The following is a 16,937-nucleotide window of genomic DNA, read 5'->3' as shown; positions in this document are numbered from 1 at the left end:
AAACCTGATGAAGAACCCTAAATTAAAACGCAAAAAGACAGTTTTACCCTTTCATATTAAATTAATCTAAAAATATTTATTGTGTGGCAAAATCTGGACCACTCATTTAATATATATATATATATATATATAGGATCATGATCCATTGAGATTATTTAGGCTAATTGAGAAATGAGATGCAATATCAGCCACTCATTTTTATTAAATGAGTGGTCCAGATTTTGCCACACAATAAATATTTTTAGATTAATTTAATATGAAAGGACATAATAGTAATTTTATGCTTATTTGCCAATCTCTCACGCAAGGCGGCGGAGTTCTAAATCCAGATCCAATTTCGTCGGAGCTGGTCACGATTCGCCTTCGCCGCGGTGGTGAAATCGTCTCCATCGGTAAGTTTGCGCGGTCGCTGCTCGGCGCGTGCGGCAACGGCAGCTATAATCGCGGCATCGAGGTCGGGTGAGACGTCTGCGAGGGATCTGTTGATTTTGTGCAGAAAATTCGACTGAATCCGGCGGGATCGTCGATTGCGGTGGTGAGGGAACTGCCTTTCTCTCTCTGTAAATTAATTTTCGTGGTGAGCATCTGGTGAGTGGAATGTAGCGGATTGGATAATACGAAACGATCTAACCTCTCGTTTTGTAGTTATAAAATTCTCACTTTTCCGAGTTCAAGTTTGAATCGTGATTGTTGAATTGCTGGTGCATTTTTGTAGCTGTTGAAGGAGAAGGCGTGGGAGCTCGATTTTGTTCAGAGAATCGTGGAATTGTTTTTGTACTCTGATTGGATTTCTGATACGAATTTTTTGACTCCAGAGGTTTCGATTAATTGTGCTCTTCTGTGTTGTTTTTTCTTCCGTTTCCGGAAATTAATCTGGATTTTTTGTTCGACAGGTAGTGCTGGAGATATATGATTATTATCCTGGTTCAGAAGATCTGAATTGGAAGTTGTGATTTATTGTTCTTTCATCGTCAATCGGGACGTGCGTGGCGGAATTACTGTGTTTAGACATAATTTCAGCAAATATGATTCTCTGTTCACCGCTTCTGAGACGATGATATGAATGCTTCGCTTTGAAATCCAGATTTCGTTAGGTAATTTGATTCTTCGTTATAAGATGACGAGCGTTGAATTTTCTCCCTAACTGATGAAATTGTTTGCCCTCGCAATTGCAGATTTGGATGGTTCTGTTAGCTGATTTATCTAATTTCCGGAAGCAGAAGGAAAATCTGGATTGTATGAGGAAGAACAAAGTACAGTGAACAGAATTGAAGTTCGCTGGTAACGCAAATATTGTTTTTAAAATAATTGTTTTCTCATGATTTCTGTTTCGATCTTTACCACAGAGTTCCCTAAAATATTATTGTTGACATAAATTATATAAGTTGTTGACATGAAAATGTTTATTTTTGACATGAATTATATAGCTCGTTGACATAATAACTTTTGTTATTGACATGAATTATATAAGTCGTTGGCATAAATTTTATGAAAATTGTTGTTGACATAAATTATATGTAAAACATTGTTGTTGACATGAATTATATGTAAAATGTTATTGTTGACATAAATAATATACGTTGCTGACATGAAAATATTTGTCGTTGACGTTAATTATTTGTGAAATGTTATTGTTGACATAATAGTTGACATAAATAAAGTTTGTTGTTGACATCGTAGTTCACATAAATAAAGTTTGTTGTTGACATCGCAGTTGACATAAATAATGTTTGTTATTGACATTTGTCGTTGACATTAATTATAAGTGTTATTTTTTAGTTGTTGACATTTTAATACGAGTTGTTGACATTCGATAATCTCGGTATTGAAATGCTCTCGGTAAGGTGAGTGGCGGATCGCGTAGAAGAGCACTTGGAGCTTTGACCATTGAAATGATCTGTTCCAGTTCCCTTGCTGCCTCCCTTTGCAACTGGGCCTTCTTCGGCTTCAGTCTGTCCAGATTCACAAGGCACGTAAGTAGCTAGTAACACCGTGTTTATCTTTGATATCTTTGTTGCTATTCTGTGTTGTTGTTTGGTGTGTTACTGGAATTGCTTTGAAGTGATATGAAGTAAAATGAGTTATAATAACTACAATTGATCACTAGTTAATTGATGAGGAAATTATTGAATCTCGCTTTGGCAAAGGAGTTAGATAATAGAGTATATTATTGATGAATGTAACTGATTTACTGGAATTGGAAGTATTATCAGGAATTGGATGTCAACAAAACTTGGATTTGGATTGCAGAATTTACCCCAAGAGAAGATGCCTCAACTTGTACAGATAATCAGGAAGAGGGATGAGGATTTGGCACAGGATGTCAATGAAATTGAGCTTGATATTGAGGCTCTTGATACGGAAACGTTGTGGGAACTTGATCGGTTTGTGACCAATTTGAAGAAGATGGTGAGCAAGATAAAGCGGCAAGCGTTGATGATGAACAACAATCCAGCTGCTGGAGTTTCTATTCCCTCCAGTCTTGTTACTGATGCTGATGTGGTAAGTTAAATTTGCATCAAGATTTTTGTCTTTTTTGTGGTGTTTTCACTGTTTATTCATGTTGTTGGTAATGTTGTGTAGGGCGCATTGAGCGACAAGAATGATGATTGTGGCAAGATGATGAAACAAAATGATGAAGAAGATGTAGATATTGATGTCGATATGCCAGCAACGAGTTTCCCTGTTGTTGTGGAGATTGAGTTTGTGAAAGAAGGTGTTGTTGGGCAGGAGAATGATGGTGTTGTTGGACAGGAGAATGATGGTAGAGGCAATGGCAGCAGTAGCTCAAGCAGTTCTGGCAGCTCAAGCAGCGATTCGTCATCCTCGAGTGGTATTGATACTGATTCTTCTTGCGTTTCTACATTGTGTTGGGGGTGAAAGTATGGAAAACGGAAACAGAAACAGATGTTCATTCGTTTGAACATGTTTCTTACAGATTCTGATTCAGGGAGTTCCTCTGGTAGTGAGTCCGACGCAGATGATTGACCAATTTGATGATTGAACTTTTATTTGATGATTGAATTGGATGTCTGGCAGTTTTATTGCTTTTTCTTGCCTGTTAACTGTGATATCTCAACTTTGTTTTAGTTCATTTGATATTTTGGCTATTGATATGTGAATTATAAGTGTTATTTTTTAGTTGTTGACATTCGATATTCTCGGTATTGATATGTCAATTGTAAGTGTTATTTTTTAGTTGTTGACATTTTAATACGGGTTGTTGACATTCGATATTTTCGGTATTGATATGTCAATTATAAGTGTTATTTGTTAGTTGTTGACATTTGATATTCTCGATATTGAAGAAATGTTAAATGTACAATTTTTTTATTGTTGTTGGATGATTTATCAAGTATGAAAGGAACGGAAAATACGTAAAGAATTCTGCTTTTGAGGCAAATGTTACGTGTCTCTCTCTTTTATTTCTCCAAATTAAAGCATGAAATATTTTGCACTCTATTGTTTGGTAATATTTCTCATTTGAAAATTAGTTGCTAAGATTTAGTTATCTCCCCTTTTTAATATCAATTATGCATGTTGAAGCTACGTCGGGATGTGACAGTACAAGTGTGGTGTGTGTGCAGTGTTGCGATATTCAAATAAGGCAGGTTCCCCAGATCCAGCAAGTCCAATAGATCACATGGTCTAGGAACTCGTAGGTTGTGCGGAATCCCGGTCGTCGGACACACAAGTACTTCCCCGCTTCAAAAACCCTCAACCACTTTACTAAACCTAGTATAGGGAAGTAGGGATCGATCCCACAGAGAAGGATGCGAAAGACTCGTAATCAAGGATTTGGGAGTATTTTTGGTGTTGGCTGCTGCCACGCATTTTCTTGGGTTGAGGAAAATTAAAATTTAACTTGACTTGGGAATATTAGAAAGAAACTTAACCTAACAGCTAGACCTAGGAGATAAATCTACGGTGGGACCACATCTAAAAAAAAACAGAGTACGACTGGAAAGTGGCAGAATAACTAACTCTCGTACTAACTGACAGTGACATCGTCTTCTACAACCAAATTCGCATAAAAACTTCTGGAGAAAACACATACGCAAATCAAAAACAGGGCTACTAACTTGGAATCAAATCTATGCATAAATAACGAAGAACTTAACAGATCTGCATACCTAGACGAAGGGAAATAGAAAACAAAGGAAATAAAACAAGTCTATCCACTACTGTTTCTTTCACACGCCAAAACCAACTTCAGACGCTAAATCCACTCCGGATCCAAGCGTCCGACACGGACTCCAAACAGAAGAAATTCTCCATCACGTCAGATTTACAAATTTAAGCTCCGAACACTCAATCAACCACAGATCTGTCACCCAATTCCACATCAAACACCTCAATAACGAAATAAGCAGAGATCGACATAGCAATTTAAAAATTACGCTAACAGTAGAGAGATCTAAGCAAAAGTAACTTGAAATTAAACAGCTAAACTCAGATCCATGAGCGATAAGCAGTTAAACATCATCAACATCAAAGTCGACTCCCAAAAGTGAAGTTCGACGGTGGAAACTAGCAAAAACAGCTGAAATTAAAACAATTGTATCTTCGCCCTCACTGGGACGGTGTTACCAAATTCGAGATCTTTAGAAAGTACCCCCCCTATCACGATTATCCCCAGAATGTTTCCCAAGTGTGTGTGTAAATGTATGAGCTAAGAAGAGTGAAAACTATATCCATTACGCTGCATGCTCCTCTCTATTTATAGGCGCTTTAGTGGGTCCAGCGAGGTATTGATAATGACTTTGTTGCCCTCAGCTGTAGACTCCCCCGTCACGCCAATTTTCCTTGTAAATCCTGCTCATTTCGTCCTTTTCTCTCGCTAGACCATCTCCTTCATTACTTCCTTGATCTAGCGATTTTCTTCACACACCTGGCTTAGGAAACGTGTTAGACCCAGCAATTTATAACATTTTTTTGCACATTACCGATGCATGAAATTAGCCTTATCAAACTGCTCACACTTAAACCATACTTGTCCTCAAGTATAAAGACAAGAAAAGAAAAAGAATAAGGCAAATTTCAAGCGAGGTTATCTCTTGACCGACTCCTAGACCTAGACTCAAGAAAAACTAAGAAATATAAGAAAATCACACAAACACGCAAAACACATATATACATGAGCTAGTTTCAATTTTAGGCATCTGTCCCCACAAGATTAAGGTCATTCCAATAGTTTGAACTCCTCCAAATAGGCCCTTTCCCTTCCTTTACCTAGCCAATCTGTCAGTTTGTCAAGATAGCTCTCTACTTACCCAACTGTTAGGTTCACTCGATCACTCATTCCTCACCAGGGATGTTAGGATCGATTCTCTCTTAAGTTAATGCTACACCACTGAAGCGTTGGGTTATGAGAGTTTTCTCCTTTCTGGGTCAGGCTATCATTATTCCTGTTTTAGACCATTCCCCCCTCTGGACTTCGTCCAGCTTATTCCTCCTTTTTTTTTTTTTTTTTTCAACATCTGGACTTTGTCCAGCTTATTCCTCCATTTTTTTCTCTGGACTTCGTCCAGCTTATACCTTCATAACCCAATTCCCCTTTTTTTTCTTTCTCCTTCATAGCTCTTCTTCCCTAAGCATTCAGTGGTGGCCCTTAAACATTTGTTAGCTCAAAGTTATCTGAGGTTTATAACTCACTATATAATAGGGCTTCACAACTAAGTAAGTAGAGACATTCTCCGTCATTCTTGCTTCATTCAAATTAACTAGGCTCATTTAAGGAAAAAGCTTCTAAGTTGAAATGCCTCCTATCTTCAATTACTTTCACTAAGGGAATCATGCCGTATTAAATCCACCGGCTCATGTGACAAAACTTAAAACTAACAAACTCTTAACATGTAATACGGGTAATGCATTGACTCCTCTCCCCCTCCCACTTCACTCAAGCTTGTCCCTAAGCCATCGTCGTGAAGAGAGATCAATGCAAAACTAAAATCATAAAACTTCTCACACTTAGACCAAGCAATGGGCTAAGTGGGAGAAAGACACAGAAAAACATAGAAAAACAAATAAAACAACAGAAAACACGAACTTCTCACACTTAGACCACGCAGTGGGCTAAGTGGGAGAAGATATAACAAATGTTAAACACATAAATAACAGGTAGACAATAAAAAAAACGAAAAGAACGAAAAATAAAAGTTACTTGGTCAAGAGATGTTTGATCATTTCTGGGACTGGCTCCCTCGGGAGCCAGACTGGGGTGGGACTCCGTATCTGTTGAAAATGTTATCCTTTAGAAATTTCGCCACCTCCTTTGATTCGCAAGTTGTGGTGGCCTTGGCTTCTATCCACTTAGATACATAATCTACTGCAACCAATATGTAGGTATTCCCACATGATGACGGAAACGGTCCCATAAAGTCCATTCCCCATACATCAAAAATTTCGCACACGATCACTGGGATCAGAGGCATCTCATCTCTCCTTGAAATTCCCCATGTCTGTTGGCATCTCTCACAATACTGGCAGAATTCGAAAGCATCCTTATTCAATGTTGGCCAATAAAATCCGCTGTCTAGAACCTTTCTCGCTGTTTTCCTTGGCCCAAAGTGGCCTCCACATGCTAACGCGTGGCAATGATTTAATACATCCCTTTGTTCCCATTCGGGAATGCAGCGCCTAATCACTTGATCTGAGCACATTTTCCACAGGTAAGGATCATCCCAAAAATAAAATTTGGATTCGCTTCTAATCTTCATCCTCTGGGCCCGGGAAACTTCTTCTAAAACCGGCATCTCTCCTGTGACCAAGTAATTGGCTAGATCAGCAAACCATGGTTCTGCATTCAGCATGCGCTTCCCTTTATCTGATTCCCCTAGACCGGTCAGAGCCAAAACTGCTTCCCAGTCAGGTGGTCTAGGAAATTTCTCCAAAAGGTACAAATGTTCCTCGGGAAAGGCATCGAGTATAGCCTCTTCTGTCTCTCCTTGGAAGATTCTGCTCAAATGATCTGCTACCCTATTCTCCGTTCCTCTTTTATCTCGTACTTCCCAATCGAATTCTTGTAGAAGTAACACCCAACGGATTAACCTTGGCTTCGACTCCTTCTTAGCCAGTAAGTATTTTATTGCTGCGTGATCCGTGAAGACTATAACCCTTGACCCAAGAAGGTAGGGTCGGAATTTTTCAAAGGCATACACGATGGCTAACATTTCCTTCTCCGTGGTGTCATAATTTTTCTGAGCTTGATTTAGTGTTTTGGAAGCATAGAAGATCACATAGCTTTTTCCATCAATTTTTTATCCTAAGACAGCTCCCACAGCGAAATCGCTCTCATCACACATTATCTCGAAAGGATGGTTCCAGTCTGGTGCCCTGATTATTGGTGCTGATACTAACCTGTCCTTAAGCAGCTGGAACGCCCTCTCACATCCTTCGTCAAAGACGAATTCAACATCATTTTGTAACAACCGAGTGAGTGGTTGCGCGATTTTTGCAAAATCCCTTATGAACCTCCTATAGAACCCTGCATGGCCTAGGAAACCTCTCACCTCTTTTTGATTCGTAGGGTATGGTAATTTTGATATCACATCCACCTTCGCCCTGTCTACCTGGATACCCCTCTCAGAAACCACGTGACCTAGGACAATGCCTTCGGTCACCATGAAGTGGCACTTCTCGAAGTTCAACACTAAATGCTTTTCCTGACATCTCTGCAACACTAGATCTAGGCTGGCTAAACAAGCATCAAATGAGTTCCCATAGACGGTGAAATCGTCCATGAATATCTCAATGCATACTTCCAACAGATCCGAAAAAATGCTCATCATACATCGTTGAAAAGTCCCCGGTGCATTACACAATCCAAACGGCATTCTTCGGTATGCATATGTACCAAAAGGGCACGTAAAAGTGGTCTTCTCTTGATCCTCCGGATTAACGTAGATTTGGAAATATCCGCTGTATCCGTCAAGGAAACAAAAATACTGTTTGCCTGCCAATCTTTCCAGCATCTGATCAATGAAAGGCAAAGGAAAATGATCCTTCTTTGTGGCTTCATTCAACTTCCTGTAGTCGATGCACATCCTCCACCCTGTCACTAATCTGGTGGGTACCAATTCATTCTTCTCATTTTTGACGACTTGTATCCCAGACTTCTTTGGCACCATATGGATAGGACTGACCCACTCACTGTCAGGAATGGAGTAAATGATTCCTAGAGCAAGCAACTTCAATACCTCCTTCAAGAATTCCTCTCGCATGTTTGGGTTCAGCTTCCGTTGTGCATCTCGATGAGCCTTTGTACTTTCTTCCAGACGGATGTGGTGCATGCAAAGATCTGGACTTATTCCCACCAAATCTGAGAGAGTCCATCCTATTGCCTTCTTGTTCCTTTTAATGACCTCTAACAACTCCTTCTCCTGTTCCTTGGTCAAGTTGCTGTTGACTATTACTGGAAATGTCTCGTCCTTCTCCAAGTAAGCGTACTTAAGGCCTGGTGGGAGTGTTTTCAGCTCTTTTTTCGTTCCATTTGTCTCCTGGGGCAAGGGATTTTTTTCTGAATTTTCTGGTGAAGTCTCTTTCCCTAACCCAGGAGATTTTTCCAAACTGGCCACATAAGCCGATCCCTTGGACCTAGCTGATTCCGGGTTCCTGCAGAATTCCATTATGGCCTCCATGAGCTCTTCATCTGTCAATTCCTCTGTGTTCACTGCTGCACACCATCCCACAACTTCTTTGTCAATCGAATGGCTCAACTCTGAGTTATCAATCTGTTCCTGTATCAATTCTGTCTCAAGATATTCTTGGACTAAAGGGTTAATAACATCAATAGCATAGATATTCTCAACATCCAAAGGTCTTTTCATCCCCTCATCTATGCTAAAGGTATATTTTTCCCCATTATAGTCCAAGCAAATTGTTCCATCAAACACATCGATAATGGTCTTAGCCGTACGCAAAAATAGCCTCCCCAAAAGTACCCCACTGGACTCAGCAGACTCATTATCATTCATCTTGATCACGTAAAAATCAGCAGGATATAGAAACTCATGCACCTTGACTATAATATTTTCCAACACTCCTTCAGGGCAAATGCAAGTTCTATCTGCTAGCTGGATTACTACTTTGGTATCAACCATTCTTACCCTAGTTAACCTTTTATAGATTGAAAGAGGCAAAACATTTATTGACGCCCCTAGATCACACATGGCATGCTCAACCTTGATATCCCCTAAAGAAATGGGTAATGTAAACATACCTGGGTCCGTGCATTTTGAGGGCATCCTTCTTTTTTGTATCACAGCAGACACAGTTTCTCCAATCACAATCTTCCCATCTAGTTTGGTTTTCCCTGCAATAAACTCCTTGATGAACTTACTGAAGGTGGGCATTTTCAAGGCTTGCAAGAATGGCAAGTTGATTTCCAACTTGCTGAAAATCTCCATGAGATCCTCTGTATCATCCTTTTTCTTCTTCGCCTCCCCACGATATGGAAATGGTTTTGCTCGCTTTACTGCATTTGTGGACGTCCCAGCCTGGGTTTCATCAACTCCCTTGTTTCCTTCCTTACTTACTTCCTCAGGTTCGGGGTCTAGGAAGAACGGGTCCCTTAGTCGAGGTAGAGATCCCCCTAAATCTTCCTTCTGGGGGTCTCTCTGAACAATGATCTCCCTTGGTTCAGCGCCTCCTTCTTGCTGTTTCTGACTCTGTTTCCCTTCTTTGGCTTGCATAGGCGCTTCCTCATCAGCTCCCAACGTTGGCCCTTCATAACCCCGCCCAGATCTCAAAGTAATTTGACTAATATTTGCCCGATCTGGCGGTTTGACGGTAGCAGGAAGTTTACCTTCATTCCCTCGCATCTCGTTCAAAGATACTGCGATCTGGGAAAGTTGTTTTGCCATCATGTCCATGGCGGCTTTTTGCTCTGACTGAGCATCTTGTAACTTGTGCACCATGTCATTGTTGGAATGTAGGTTACCTTGCATGAACTGCTGTGAATTTACCAAATCATGGACCATGTCATCCAAACTCCGTTGTGGTCTGAAATTGAATTGACCAAAATTTTGTCCTTGACCTTGGTTCTGTCGAAAATTTCCTTGATGATTGTTGTATTGGTTACTCGACCCTTGATTGTTGTACTGGCCACCAGACCCTTGATTCCCTTGATGGTTCTGTTGGGAATTCTGAAAATTGCCTTGGTTATTCCTTTGGTGAGGTGGCACATAGGAGTTTCCTGGGTTGTTTTGATTTTTGTTTCCCCAATTAGCTTGATCCTGATTCTTGTATCCCAGCTGCAATTGTCCTTCTTGTCCCTTCCCTGGCCAATTAGACTGCCTCTCCGGAGGGTGTGCAAAATTCGTGAGCTGCAAGGGAGGTGGCTGGCTTTGATCATGGTCAGTCCATCTGAAGTTTGGGTTAGTCCTCCATGGAGCGTCCCTCTGTCTCCCTTGATTCCAACTTCCATCGGGATTTCAACTTCCCATCGAACTTGCTTGAGCGTGGCACTCTCCTTCGTAGGGTTGGCTGTAGTATGGTTGCAGTTGCCTTTCCTCTTGACCAAGGGATTTCTCATTTTCCACTGGGGCATGCGGATTGCATTTCTCGATCGCACTTAGCAAGGCCTTTTCCAGTTTATCGATCCTATCTTCCACCTTCTTGTCTTCTTGATCCATCACTGCATTAGCTGATCCTCTCCTCAATATGCTTCGCGGGTTATCATAGGCCTTCTTTGCCTCAATCAATCTCCCCAGCGTTTCCCTGGCTTCACTTGCTTTGTTCTTAGTAAAATTTCCCCCGCTCGAGGAGTTCATCAAGTCCTTTGATTCAGGGTTTGCACCTTCATAGAACAAATAGTAAGTCTCCGCTTCTATCATCCTGTGGTTTGGACAAGCATCCAGCAGCCCCTTGAAGCGGGACCAATAAGAACTTAGGGACTCATCGTATTCTTGTTTGCACTCCTGAATCTCCTTCTTCAAGGCATTCGTCTTATTAGATGGAAAAAAGTAACCCAAAAATTCCAGTTTAAAATCCTTCCACGTGTTGATCGAGTCTGGTGGAAGCCTCAGCAGCCAAGTGTTCGCCTCCCCTTTGAGAGCTAACGGAATTGCTCGAAGACGGTAGTCCTCTTCTGTTGCCTCGTTGGGTCGCTTCTGAATGCTGCATAGTTTACTGAACTCGTTCAGAAATTCATAAGGGCATTCATTCCTACGCCAGAGAAAGTAGGTAGAACTCCAAGCACATTTGTTTTGATGTCGATCGACCTCCGTCGTGGATTCGAAACTATAGCATGAGCGGGTTCACCGTCAAGATGTGCGGTGAGCGACCCTATTTCCGGATCGGGGTCTAGTAGATGAGCCATATCTGGGTCCTTCTCCTCCTCGGTCTCGGATTGCTCTGGTTCTGTTGATGTCCCTGGATTCTCCTCTGTCGATGAATTCCACTCCTTTTCACTTTCTGACTCGAACGGGAATGGATCTTCCGTTCTCAATCCTGATCTAGTAGTGATGGTAAATGTAGATTGCTTGATTCGCCACTCGTACTGGCCACTCCCTGCTCCAGATGAACTTGCCCAACTTCCAGATTGGAAGCCCGCTTTCATAAACTGTCAGGGAGAAAGAAAATAACAAAAATTAGAATATTTACACCAAATCCTTAATAACAGCAAACGCCATCCATCCCCGGCAACGGCGCCACTTGAAGCTACGTCGGGATGTGACAGTACAAGTGTGGTGTGTGTGCAGTGTTGCGATATTCAAATAAGGCAGGTTCCCCAGATCCAGCAAGTCCACTAGATCACTTGGTCAAGGAACTCGTAGGTTGTGCGGAATCCCGGTCGTCGGACACATAAGTACTTCCCCGCTTCAAAAACCCTCAACCACTTTACTAAACCTAGTATAGGGAAGTAGGGATCGATCCCACAGAGAAGGATGCGTAAGACTCGTAATCAAGGATTTGGGAGTATTTTTGGTGTTGGCTGCTGCCACGCATTTTCTTGGGTTGAGGAAAATTAAAATTTAACTTGACTTGGGAATATTAGAAAGAAACTTAACCTAACAGCTAGACCTAGGAGATAAATCTACGGTGGGACCACATCTAAAAAAAAACAGAGTACGACAGGAAAGTGGCAGAATAACTAACTCTCGTACTAACTGACAGTGACATCGTCTTCTACAACCAAATTCGCATAAAAACTTCTGGAGAAAACACATACGCAAATCAAAAACAGGGCTACTAACTTAGAATCAAATCTATGCATAAATAACGAAGAACTTAACAGATCTGCATACCTAGACGAAGGGAAATAGAAAACAAAGGAAATAAAACAAGTCTATCCACTACTGTTTCTTTCACACGCCAAAACCAACTTCGGACGCTAAATCCACTCCGGATCCAAGCGTCCGACACGGACTCCAAACTGAAGAAATTCTCCATCACATCAGATTTACAAATTTAAGCTCCGAACACTCATTCAACCACAGATCTGTCACCCAATTCCACATCAAACACCTCAATAACGAAATAAGCAGAGATCGACATAGCAATTTAAGAATTACGCTAACAGTAGAGAGATCTAAGCAAAAGTAACTTGAAATTAAACAGCTAAACTCAGATCCATGAGCGATAAGCAGTTAAACATCATCAACATCAAAGTCGACTCCCAAAAGTGAAGTTCGACGGTGGAAACTAGCAAAAACAGCTGAAATTAAAACAATTTTATCTTCACCCTCACTGGGACGGTGTTACCAAATTCGAGATCTTTAGAAAGTACCCCCCCTATCACGATTATCCCCAGAATGTTTCCCAAGTGTGTGTGTAAATGTATGAGCTAAGAAGAGTGAAAACTATATCCATTACGCTGCATGCTCCTCTCTATTTATAGGCGCTTTAGTGGGTCCAGCAAGGTATTGATAATGACTTTGTTGCCCTCAGCTGTAGACTCCCCCGTCATGCCAATTTTCCTTGTAAATCCTGCTCATTTCGTCCTTTTCTCTCGCTAGACCATCTCCTTCATTACTTCCTTGATCTAGCGATTTTCTTCACACACCTGGCTTAGGAAACGTGTTAGACCCAGCAATTTATAACATTTTTTTGCACATTACCGATGCATGAAATTAGCCTTATCACATGTCAACTACCTATATAATCTATGTCAACTACATATACAATTAATGTTAACTACACACATATAATGTCAACTACATTTACAATTCATGTCAACTATATATACAATTCATATCAACTACACACATATAATGTCAACTACATATACAATTCGTGTCAACTATACACATATAATGTCAACTATAAGTTGTTAACATTTGATGCAGGCTATTGACATTTGATGTGCAAGCTATTGACGATAATACCCCTAGTTGACATAAACTACACGCTGTTGACATAGCACGAAAATTATGAATGAGTGGCTGCATCAAATGTCAACAACTTATAGTTGACATTATATGTGTATAGTTGACATGATTATGCCAACTAGGGGTATTATCGTCATTTCATTTCTAAAATGGCGGAATATCGAATGTCAACAACTCGTATTAAAATGTCAACAAATAAAAAATAACACTTATAATTCACATATCAATAGCCACAATAGCAAATGTCAACAACTCGTGTTAAAATATCAACAACTAAAAAATAACAGTTATAATTCACATATCAATTGACATGTAGTTGACATGGCTTGAAAGTGTAGTTGACATGGCTTGAAAGTGTAGTTGACATGACTTATAATTTCGTGACATGGCTTGTACATGTAGTTGACATGGCTTGAAAGTGTAGTTGACATTACTTATAATTGTTGACATGGCTTGTGCATGTAGTTGACATGACTTGTACGTGTAGTTGACATGGTTTTTTTTTGAATTTTTTTTACATTTAAAAAAAAAATAAAAAAAATTAATTTTTTTCAATTTTAAATTTTTTTTTTATGTCAACTACACAGTTGTTGACATTTGATGTCAACTACATAGTTGTTGACATTTGATGTGTAGTTGACATGGATTGTACACATAATTGACATTATATGTGTGTGCAGTTGATATGATATGGCTTGTACGTGTAGTTGACATGACTTGTACGTGTAGTTGACATGGTTTGAAAGTGTAGTTGACATGACTTATAATTATTGTTGACATAACTTGTAGTGTAGTTGACATGGCTTGAAAGTGTAGTTGACATGACATATAATTGTTGACATGACTTTTACGTGTAGTTGATATGACTTGAAAGTGTAGCTGACATATTACTTACTTTCAGAAACATCGCAGAGCTTCCACCAACATACACAAAATCTATTAGTCAATTAAAAAATTTAACAATTTCGACACGAGGATTCAATATCTTACAAATCTTATTGTTCCAATTTTTAGATCTACAAATTCCAATTCAGGAAAAATGATTAAAATTGCAGATCTCACTACAAAATCCAACAAAGAGTAGAAATCAATGCTGTCGGCGAGGAGCTCTCGGCATCCATCTCGAGATCGGGCAAAACGTCGCCGTCTTCGATTTCGAGGAAGAGATCGTTGAAATCAATGCTATCGAGCAGAATGACGCCTAAGAAATTGGGGAACTCGGCAGCGTCGATCGAGAAGCCTTCCATTTCGCCTTCCATATCGGAAGGCAAAATGTCAACATCTTGTCAACAACTTGTATATAGTGTCAACAACTAAAACAATCCTTGTAATTAAAAGATAACTACTATTTTATGGCTCCACACATCATCATCGTCACCATCAATATTGAGAGTGCTGCTTTTCACTCTATTCCTTACAAGATCAAGATGTTTTCCTCTCTCTCTCTCTCTCACTCTTTCTCTCAAATAGATCAATATGTTTCTTTCAGGAACCAATAAGCTATGGAAATCTTAGCTCAAGAGGCAAACAGAGAGAGAGATTAGATATGGTAAGATATCAAGACCAATAAAAAATCAGCAGAATTAAGTAAGACAGCAACTCCATCAAGAACAATTTCAGCTCAAGAATAAGAAAAACAATCCACCAAAAATAATCCCTCATTGAAAAGAAAGGAAACATTTGCTAGAAAAACAGAACACATTCAACCATCACTATAAACAAGAAAAAAGAACATTTTATTCTGGAAAAAAATCGAATCTTAATAATTAGATTAGAGAGACAATTCACTCTAAACTTTCACACGCATAAACGCACACACCTTCTGAATCAATTCATCAAACACCTGGAGAATCCGATCGAGCTCCACCACCTCTGCCGCCCCCTTGCGCTGCTGGTGGCTCCAAAACGGCACAAACGCTCTCTTCACCTACTGCAGCACGGAGAAGAGCTCCGGCGGCACGCCCTGCGGCGGCTGCTGCTGCTTCGTGATCCACCACGGCGACAACTCCTCCCTCGAAGCCTTCCTCCTCTCCAATGGCTTCACCGTCCCCCCTAGCTCGATCCCCTCAAATTTGCCATGGAAATCCTCACCGACCTCCAACCACTGGAACAGCCGGAGCAGTAGCCGGAAAAATTAATCGAATCCATCTCTCCTCCTCCAATTGAACACAAAATCAGATCTGGAAGCTCGAGAATCCACGAAATCACACTCCTATCCTTCCGATTTTGGAAATTGATTTACAGAACGAACAATTGCTCGTCAGCAACACATTGCAAGCCATAGGAGTCGGAATCGTGCTCGGCACGATCTACATCAACATCGGATTAGACAAATCGGGGATCGAGAAGCGATTAGGTCTCTTCGTGTACAGACTCACCTTCCTCCTCTCCTCCACCACCGAAACCCTCCCGATCTTCATCAACGAGCGACTAATCCTCCTCCGAGAAGCCTCCAGCGGCGTCTACCGCCTCTCTTCCTACCAATCCGTCTTTCAGATTTTCCTCTTCATTCGTCATTTAGATCAGCGAGATTTTGAATGTTTACGTTTCGAATTTTGAAGATTAGCGAGATTTTGCAGATGAAGATTTGAAGATTTTGGAAGAGAGATTTTAGAGAAATTTTAGAAATTGGTTTGAAATTAGTTTGGATGTTTCACGCTTTTTTTATTAAAGAAATTACAATTTTACCCCCTTGTTGACATAATGTTGTATTTGTTGACATTTTGTTTAGCTTGTGGATTAGTGACCCATATTGCATCTCATTTCTCAATTTAGCTAAATAATCTCAATCTAACAAGACCCTATATATATATATATATAGGGGTGCGCTATGGTCCATAAGTGAAATCCTGTCAAAAATCAAAGCGAATCTCATCCCTTGGATCCTTAGATTGGATGGTTGTGATCATAATATCTGAACTACATTATTATAGTATAAGCGTTACATTATTAGCTGAGCTCCATTATTAGACTACACAATCTACATTATTAGACTAAAACGCGTTACATTATTAGTCGAGCTACATTATTAGACTACACAATCTACATTATTAGATGACACGTGTCATTAATCTAACGGTTACATCATATGATCCAATGACTGAGATTTGCTTTGAATTTTGATTGAATTTCAGTTATGGACCTGATCACGTCCCTATATATATATATATATATATATATATATATATATATAGAGAGAGAGAGAGAGAGAGAGAGTTGTGATTAATGTCGAACCAATTTTAAAGACCGAACTAGAGACCAAACCTGGGCTATTAGATCTAGTTTTTTTGATGAGATGTGCTGCTGTGAAAATTTTTTCTGCTTCATTACTAGCCCATTTTACTTCATTGTATAGGTTTATTACTTCATTTTGTACGTAATACCTTGAAACTACAACATGTTTTTACTTGCTTCCAATAGGTTTTGAAATGATTCAACATATGCTTCATTCAAATTCATTGACATGGGTTTTTGCTTGATTAACATTTAAATATGCAATTTATTCAAGTAAGTTTATTACTTCATTCAGAAATGTTATTACTTCATTGGATAAGATTTTTACTTCATTCCAGTAGGACTTCAAATGCTTCTACACATACTTCATTC

General features: G+C 39.9%; 1 protein-coding gene and 1 long non-coding RNA gene across 3 annotated transcripts; both read left to right on the top strand.

Annotated features, from left to right (window-relative positions):
* Positions 1-489: 489 nt before the first annotated feature.
* On the top strand, positions 490-1,273 carry LOC148932454 (uncharacterized). Of its 2 annotated transcripts, none has more exons than XR_016135043.1 (4): positions 490-535; positions 716-817; positions 894-1,094; positions 1,176-1,273. It is a non-coding gene; the product is annotated as an uncharacterized LOC148932454 (long non-coding RNA). The 2 variants fall into 2 exon arrangements; XR_016135042.1 differs by having other exon boundaries at positions 490-588.
* A 947-nt stretch (positions 1,274-2,220) lies between these two features.
* Positions 2,221-3,105, top strand: LOC148932453 (transcription factor GTE2-like). Its single transcript, XM_089065109.1, has 3 exons — positions 2,221-2,499; positions 2,584-2,833; positions 2,939-3,105. The coding sequence occupies exons 1-3, from the start codon at positions 2,221-2,223 to the stop codon at positions 2,986-2,988; spliced, it is 579 nt and encodes a 192-aa protein (XP_088921235.1). The 3' UTR covers positions 2,989-3,105.
* The last annotated feature ends 13,832 nt before the right edge of the window (positions 3,106-16,937 follow it).

Source organism: Salvia hispanica, chromosome 2, assembly GCF_029641045.1.
Source record: "Salvia hispanica isolate PSC_SH4W2 chromosome 2, Shi_PSC_v1, whole genome shotgun sequence".
NCBI classification, from domain to species: Eukaryota; Viridiplantae; Streptophyta; class Magnoliopsida; order Lamiales; family Lamiaceae; genus Salvia; species Salvia hispanica.
This window is presented reverse-complemented; position numbering and strand designations above follow the sequence as displayed.